General features: G+C 39.5%; 1 protein-coding gene across 1 annotated transcript; it reads left to right on the top strand.

Annotated features, from left to right (window-relative positions):
* The first annotated feature begins 298 nt into the window (after positions 1-298).
* On the top strand, positions 299-6,809 carry LOC141272681 (glucose-6-phosphatase catalytic subunit 1-like). Its single transcript, XM_073683640.1, has 5 exons — positions 299-617; positions 1,303-1,412; positions 1,701-1,806; positions 2,188-2,303; positions 5,509-6,809. Exons 1-5 carry the CDS (start codon positions 376-378, stop codon positions 6,018-6,020), a joined length of 1,086 nt encoding a protein of 361 aa, XP_073539741.1. The 5' UTR covers positions 299-375; the 3' UTR covers positions 6,021-6,809.
* The last annotated feature ends 2,037 nt before the right edge of the window (positions 6,810-8,846 follow it).

The following is an 8,846-nucleotide window of genomic DNA, read 5'->3' as shown; positions in this document are numbered from 1 at the left end:
AATGATTATCAGGAGAGACTTGTATCACTGATGTCTGATTGACTAAGCAATATCGTAAAAACCCTCATCATATCCTAAAAGGTTCCAGAGGGTCAGGGTTAATCAATGAATCTCTGGAATACAACGCTGACTTATTGAGCTGTTTTTCAGTTACATTGTACCAAACATGTTTGTGACATTACCTTTGATCGACAGGAGTTTTTTTTCTTTTGACTAAAGTAATGTTTTTTTTCTACAGGTCCAAAGGTCAGAAAGCAGGTTTTTCAGTGGCAAACAGGAGGCCCGGGACGGTATAAATATTGCTGAAGGTGCACAGTGACACACAGTACACATTGAGATACCAACAGCTTCACATAGCTCTAGTCTAGGGATTCAATGAACTCAATAATGGAGAGCGGAATGGATGGTCTTCACCACTCTGGAGTCCAAATGGTCCAATACCTCCAGATGAACTACAAGAGTTCTCAAGACTGGTTCATGTTTGTCTCATTTGCTGCTGATCTAAGAAATACTTTTTTCATTTTCTTCCCCATCTGGTTCCATCTTTGTGAGTCAGTTGGCATCAAACTCATCTGGGTGGCAGTGATCGGGGACTGGCTCAACCTTGTCTTTAAATGGTGAGTATATCAAGAAAAAGTAATATTGTAATTAATAGTAACACATTGGGTTGGATTGTTGTATCTCGTTTTCTGGGTCAGGGGGATAATACTGAATCGTTGGGTTCACCCTACTAATTAGTATCATATAGATGCTCACAGTGGTTAGCTGAGGTTTCTTTACTACCAATACAAATAACAGTTTGCTTATAATTTGGTTTACTTGTAGATTAATAAGTATAATTATTTAACATATAATTTAATAATATGTGGAATAAACCAACGTGCATATTAATGTAAAATCAAAGGACATCACATTATTTGACCCAAAAAATGTCATAGGTCATATATAAACATTGGCACCTCTGGACCTTTTGGCTATTTTTACTTCCCATCCTTTATTCACCACAGGATATTAATTTTACCTTTATGTGAATTGAAATTTATTTAAAAACTCAAAAATGTTTTATTCTGTCCAATAAAACATAGATTTTAATTTTCATAAATAATAATAATTATTATTAAATATATATGTTCGCACATACTTCAACCATATAACCCACTCAAACACGTAAGTATGATAATCCTACTTGTAAAGAACCGATATGTTAGTTCCATTGCGAATAATTTCTTGTAATATTTTACATAAAACTTTGCTATCAGATTATAGTTACTTTTTTCTTACTTGCTCTGTTTCATTTCCTAGGATTCTTTTTGGACAAAGACCATATTGGTGGGTTCATGACACAGATTACTATGGAAATACCACAGCTCCAGTCATTGAACAGTTTCCTGTGACATGCGAGACCGGCCCAGGTAAAAAAAAGAAAGAAACTATATATGACACTTTAAGTGATATATATTACGCCTAGAACGGAAACATTAGGCTTCCAACTTGAAGAATCCAATAACTTAGAAAAAAATAGATATATTCTGAGAAAGTCTAGATATGGTTCCCTAAATTCAGGCTTTTTTCTACATTTTCTTCTCATGTGTTCTGCCACTACAATGTTTAATTAGACATATCTATTCAACTAAATGAAGATTATACACTGAATATCTTACCTGACTTGCTCACGTTTATTTCTACTTACAACTTTTCAGGAAGTCCTTCAGGACATGCAATGGGGTCTGCTGGAATATATTACGTCATGATCACAGCCATCCTTACAATCATGTTAAAGAAAAAGGAATCCATGTTTTCTAGCTGGTAAGTAGAGACACTTCTAATGCCATCTTAAATAATTAATATAACACTAACTGAATAGCCCTTTAAAATCATAATCTCACGTCATATGATACGGTGGCATTGTTATATTGATCCCAATATTAAAACATGCCAAGTTCACTTAGTATATGGATTGCCTTGACAAATTCCCCATTAGCTTAAAAAAAAATCCATATCATTTAGATTTCCAAAATTTCCTATGATTCTTGCACAGTTAATATCAACTATATACATTTACCTTTACTCCAAAAGTCTTTGTGTCCTGTTCTATTCCTACTACTGCTGCGAAAGCTGTAAAAGCTCATAGCTAAATCAATTTAGTTGTGAAGTGATCACTATATTTTAATTACTCTTGTATTTCAGGTGCTTGCGTGGAGCACTTTGGACTGTGTTTTGGGCTGTCCAAGTCTGCGTCTGCTTATCCAGAATCTTCTTGGCTGCCCATTTCCCTCACCAGGTTGTGGCTGGAGTCATTTCAGGTGTGTAATGTGAATACCTCCATGCCTAGTTCATGCTCGAATCTCTTCATTAATGTAAAATGATTTAAGAGTAGGCATTAGGAGAGGAACATTAATGAAGCCTTGTATTTGACCCTCCATGTATCCTGTTGGCCTATGATAGGATGGAAATGACTCCATCCAACTATAGTTGTTTCTCCCGTTGGACCAAAAAAGGAAAACTACCCATTCCTTTCTTGTAAAAATACGGTATTTTTCGGACTATAAGACGCACCGGACCATAAAACTCACCTAGGTTTTAGAGGAGGAAAATAGAAAAAAAATGTAAGCAAAAAATGTGTTCATGAAAAGAACAGATTCCAGTTTACTTACAGCTGTAATTTGTATAGTCCTGTGCAAAATTCTGCAAAGTAAGAATCTTTAAGTGTTAATAGATTAATTGTATCAATGAACAAAAGAGATTAAGGGGAGGGGGTCTGCTGCTGACACTGTTATAGGGGTAATGTCCCCCAATTCTGTTAATATCCCCCATCCTGGTATATATGATCCTGTTATACATGGCCCTCATCCCCATCCTGATATGGCACCCCAATCCACCATCCTGGTATGCATGGCCCTCTCATCCCTCTTCCTGGTATGTATGGCACCCTTGATCCTGTTATGTATGGCCCCCCTCACACCAATCCTGGTATGTATGGCACCTTCATCCCTCTTCCTGGTATGTATGGTACCTTCATTCCTCTTCCTGGTATGTATGGGACTTTTCATCCCTGTATGTATGGCCCCCTTCATCCTGGTATATATAGTCCCCTTCATTCCTGTATGTATGGCCCCCTTCATTCCTATATGTATAGCCTCCCTCATCTTTCATCATCCTTGTATGTATGGCCCCCCTCATCCTGGTATGTATGGCCCCCTTCATTCCTGTATGTATGGCCCCCCTCATGCCGCATCCCTGTATGTATGGCTCCCCTCATGCCTCATCCCTGTATGTATGGCCCCCTCATCCTTGTATGCATGGCCCCCTTCATCCCTGTATGTATGGCCCCATCATCCTGGGATTCTTGGCACCCCCTGATCCCCGTCACGCTGCACAGAAAAAAAATAAACAATCATACTCACCTCCTCTCTCCTCCAGTGCTGTATTCTGCTCTGTGCCGGAATAGTCACTGCTCCCCACACCAGGACTGCATTCGTGGGGAGCAGTGACCATTATTTTCCCTAATAGCACGCACATTTTAGCCGCAGAGCGGCTCCTGCTGCTCTCGCAGTCAGCGTGTCCGCTATTAAAGGCCATGAATATTCACCACACCCATGGGAGTGAATATTCATGGCCTTTAATAGTGGACACACTGACAGCCGAGCACAACAGAAGCCATGCTGCGGCTACAGCATGCGCGCTATTAGGGAGAATGAATGGTCACACACACAGTCCCAGCATGGGGAGCAGTGACTATTCCAGCACAGAGCTGGATACAGCACTGGAGGAGAGAGGAGCTGAGTATGAAAGTTTATGACGGGGATCAGGGGGTGCCAAGCATACCTGGATGAGGGGGGCCATACATACAGGGATGAAGGGTGTCATACATACCGGGATGAGGGGGGCCATACATACAGGGATGAAAGGTGCCATACATACCAGGAGCCTCGCTGCGGGCACACTGTGACGGTTATTAAGGAAAATGAATATCCCATGGGCGTGGTGAGCAGTGTATATTCATTTTCTTTAGTAGCGGGCACAGTGTAGGCTGCAGCAGGCGGCTGCTGCCTCCTGTGCACTGCTACTCCGCCACTGTCACTTCCCCCAAATCCCCCACAACCCACAGCCACAGTATAGATGTATATCGGACTATAAGACGCACCCCCCACTTTCCTCCAAAATGTTGGAGGAAAAAAGTACGTCTTATAGTCCGAAAAATGCGGTAATTCTGGCATCCTTTCAAAGACCTACATACACTGAAAACAATTATTTACTATGACTAAAAAAGTCATGGGCAGAGAAATTCCCAGTAGATTATTTAGTTTACTGATACAAAATACTACAGGAAAAATATATCTTTGGACCATTGGATCTTTTAGAGTCCTCAGTGGTTGATACCTTTTAATGGCTGACTAAAAAGATAGTAACACATCGCAAGCTTTCCAGACTACTCGGGTCTCTTCATCAGGCACAGTGCAAGCCCGTACCTGATGTAGAAACCTGAGCAGTCTGGAAAGTTTGTTACTTGATTTGACATCAGATTTTCAGTTAGCTATTAAAGGGTATCAACGACTGAGGTCTCTCAATTTTGACTATTTTACTAAATGCTACTTGATTAATGAATTCAAGGTCATACAACGTAACCTTGAGTTCTCTGACTTATTGAGTTCTCGCTGCTCTAGATAAATAAGTGAACCCTCTCACATACTATGGCTTTGATCAACATTTGCGTCTTTTTTCAAGTCACTTTTCTTTTTGTCTTATCATATTTGTTCCCATTTTTTGTACCAAATTCATCAAAATGGTACACTGGGTTCATGAATATTTCCCAGAGTTGAAAATTGTCTTTTTTTCATCTTTCAACTTTTTATAACCTTTTAGCACATGTTTTGCAAAATGTCACAAAAATTGAGCAATAATTACTCCAAGGGAAATGGTGTCCATTTGTGACAATTTGCAGAATTTTCAAAAAGGCGAAAATGATGAATAAAATGAAAACATCTGGAAACTTTAAACTCTACCCATAATGGCAAACGTAAAAAAAACAGACAGGCAAAGGCTCATAAAGTACACTTTAAAAAAAAGTGCAAATGGAAAGAAGAATTGAGTATAAATGAAACACAAGTATAATACACCAAAAACTAGACAAAAAAGCCACAAATGCAATAATGAATCATACCCTATGTTTCTTAATACATTTGGGCTATAGCAAAAAAAGTAATTGATGTGTTGGGCATATTTTATGTGCAGGTTCTGGTAGCAATACACTGGATTTACCTTTGTGATAAATCAGGTCTAATCAAAGAACATCTGTCTGCCTTGTTCCTGAAATATTGTATCTACTGTAATGTGACAAAGAGCAGGCCTACACTTTAGTACGTTGTGTAAATGTTTCGGTAAGAGGCATCATATGGCTGTGAAAGAAATATGAAACTGTTTTCCGCTCTAGTAAGGTGTTTCCTGTTATTTTTTGGATGAGAATTAATACCGAGATCTAATCATGACCCTGTTCCTTCTTCTACACAGGCATAGTAGTGGCCGAAGCATTCCATCACACGCAATCTATCTACAAAGCCAGTCTCAAGAAATACATCCTTACCACACTTTTCCTGTTTTCATTCGCCTTGGGATTCTACCTCATTCTTAAAGCTATGGGAGTGGACCTCTTATGGACACTGGAGAAAGCTAAGAAATGGTGTGAAAGACCTGAATGGATCCATATCGACACTACCCCTTTTGCTGGGCTCCTAAGAAACCTGGGCATTTTCTTTGGCTTAGGATTGGCCCTTAACTCCAAACTTTACCAAGACAGCTGCCGTGGCAAACAAGGAAGCCAGTTCATGTTTCGAATTTGCTGTATTCTAGCCTCCCTTTTTGTTCTGCATCTTTTTGACTCCTTCAAGCCGCCCACTAAAGTGGAGATGCTCTTCTATGCCCTGTCATTCTGCAAAAGTGCTGCCGTGCCCCTGGCTGCTGTAGGAATTATTCCTTATTGTGTTTCTCAGCTTCTGCACCAAAATAGTAAAAAATTTCTCTAGGATGTTTTATTTTATTTTTTTAGGTCTTATAGATTGTAGCATGTCCATAGATTTTTTTTCGACATCTTCCAATATGAGCATCTACTGTTTGGAACGAACGTCATTCTATGAAAATGCAGAGACTCTCTTCCTTAGGACTGTCACTGTTAACAGAACGTATTGTGACCGTCTCCATCAAACAGGTGTCATCAGTGGATGTTAAAGCGGCCCCAAAAATGGCATAGACTTGTTAAAGAACCTTCGGCACATCAAACTCAAATAATGATAAAGACTGTAGAAGTCATTGTGATTTCAGAAACTGGTTCTAGATATTGTTTTTCCAATTTACAGAAGGAGAATGTCCTCTTCCAGATACTTTTTTCTCCACTAACAAAGACATTTTCAATTCTCCTACAAGTTTAGTCACATAGTTCCACAATCCTTTTCCATGGCATCATCATCCCTTCTTTATGCAGAAGATATTGTCAGATCCAAGCTGTTCTTAGTCTACAACTGCCATCCTTTGCTTCCTGCTAACAGAAGTCCAAAATTGCATTGGGACATTTGGTCTGAAGATAATAAGCAAGCTAAGAACTGTGTAGCCCTATCTAAATGAACAGCATGTATTATTCTGAATGGGCATAATCTCCAGGTTGTTTTTATATTTTTTTATGTTTAGCTTCTTTATTAATATATATATATTTATTCACACATTTAGCACCTAATGTTATTTGGTTGTTTTGACCAAGACAGAAATTGTTAATTGTGTAAAGTTTCACTAAACTTTTTTTTTTTTTTTTAAATAGGATATTTTTTAATAATAAAAAAAAGAAAATACACAAACGATTTTGTGTTTTTGTTTATTAAATATGTGGGAAATAAGGTAGTGTGCAACATTTTAGGCTGGAGTCAAAAATTGCTGCAAAGTAAGAATGATGTCTGGAATAGAAGTAATAGATTACATTTATAAATTAATAACATACAAAGTGAAGGAACACTGAAAACTAAATCAAATCAACATTTGGTGTCACTGTCCTTTGCCTACAAACCAGCAAAAATTCTTCTAGATACACTTGCACACAGGTTTTGAAGGAACTTAGCAGAGAGATAGTGAGGTTATTCCAAACATCTTGGAGAACTAACCACAGATCTAATCCTGTTGCTGTGTGTTTCACCATGTGGTGCTTCTGTACAGTGCCACCATTAAGGCCCCCATACACAATAGACTTAACATCAGCCGCCCCCTCCGCAAGTGACTAATTGGATGATAGACTAATATGCAATGTTTATGGTGGTGCCCAACAGATGATTGTCAAGGATGACAAGGATCCAGCAATTCCATTTTTGAACTGCCGATCATTTTGTTTTCTAGGAGATAAGCCACGTCAGAGATGTCTGGCAGCAGCTCTCTAACAGAGAACACGGTAGAGTTCTGCAGAGAGAGTGTTCATGTGGGAGAGTCAGGCTAGATAGTTGCCACACGAGATAGATGACAGCTGTCTAAGTGATATAAAGGGCTTTCTTTTACATTTTAACCCCTTAACGACATGTGCCATACATGTACGGCACATGGCGTGTCTCTCCCTTTGGCGCGGGCTCCAGCGATGAGCCCCCACCTTTCCGGGGACATGACAGCTGATCTGATCAGCTGTCATGTGCCCCTAATAGCCGCGGGTGGAATTGACTATTCACGCATATAAAAAGTAAAAAAAAAAATATTTTTAAAAATATTAAAAAAAAATAAAATATATAAAAATTCAAATCACCCCCATCCAACACAAAACAATAATAAAAAAATCAAATATACACATATTTGGTATCGCCGCTTTCAGAATCACCCTATCTATCAATATCAATATATCTAAAATAATTTTTGCAATCGGTAAACAGTGTAATGAGAAAAAAAATCAAAACGCCAGAATTATTTTTTTTGCTCGCCGCAACATTGCAATAAAATGCAATAACGGGCAATCAAAACATCGCATCTACCTCAAAATGGTATCAATAAAAATGTCAGTTCGGTCCGCAAAAAGTAAGCCCTCAACTGACCCTAGATTCCGAAAAATGGAGACACTACGGGTCTCGGAAAATGGTGACTTTTTTTTTTTTTACAAACTCTGGATTTTTTTTTTTCACCACTTAGGCTATGTGCCCACGATGCAGAAATGAAGCAGAAAATTTCTGCAGCATTTCTGCATCTCCCTGGCAGAAAAAACGCATGCAGATTGTGCATGCGTTTTTCCTGCAGAATACATGCGGATCCACATGCGGATTCACATGCGTTTCCGCATGCAGATTGACAAGCGCTTTCCAGGCGATAGCATCACTTGGAAAGTGCTTGACAACTAGGTCACACTGTATAAATCCATGCAAACAGCATGGATTTATACAGTGTGAACCGTAAAAATTAAAACAAATAAAGCTATACTCACCCACGAGGCCTCGGCGTGGCTGCAGCGCTCGTTCCTGTCTGGTTCCCGGCTGCCGGCATATCGTGAGACAGAGCGGTGAAGGGCCTGCGGTCACATGACTGTGACGTCACCGCAGGTCCTCAAGCGATGCCGGCATTCAGAGAGAAGACGCCGGACAGGTGAATATAACTTTATTTGTTATTTTATTATTTTTTTACAGGTACAATGGTACCCAGGTCTGGATGAGAGTCTCCTCTCCTCCAGAACTGGGTACCATCCGCACATAGAAACGCATAGAAGCCGCTTGTAGAAATGTACAGTCGCGGTTTCTATGCGTTTCAATGCAAGTCAATGGCGGGAGTTCCGCTGCGCTTCCCCAAAATTAAATGACATGCTGCGGATTTTTGTACGCAGCATAAACGCTGCGGAAAAATCC

The sequence above is a fragment of the Phyllobates terribilis genome, unplaced genomic scaffold, assembly GCF_046119375.1.
Source record: "Phyllobates terribilis strain yellow unplaced genomic scaffold, ASM4611937v1 Scaffold_5__5_contigs__length_657084704, whole genome shotgun sequence".
In the NCBI taxonomy this organism is placed as follows: Eukaryota; Metazoa; Chordata; class Amphibia; order Anura; family Dendrobatidae; genus Phyllobates; species Phyllobates terribilis.
This window is presented reverse-complemented; position numbering and strand designations above follow the sequence as displayed.

Coding starts and splice junctions, on each gene's coding strand:
- LOC141272681 (XM_073683640.1), top strand. CDS start 376: ATGAACTCAATAATGGAGAGCGGAATGGATGGTCTTCACCACTCTGGA. Junction 618..1,302: donor CTCAACCTTGTCTTTAAATG/GTGAGTATATCA, acceptor TTCATTTCCTAG/GATTCTTTTTGGACAAAGAC. Junction 2,304..5,508: donor TGTGGCTGGAGTCATTTCAG/GTGTGTAATGTG, acceptor TCTTCTACACAG/GCATAGTAGTGGCCGAAGCA.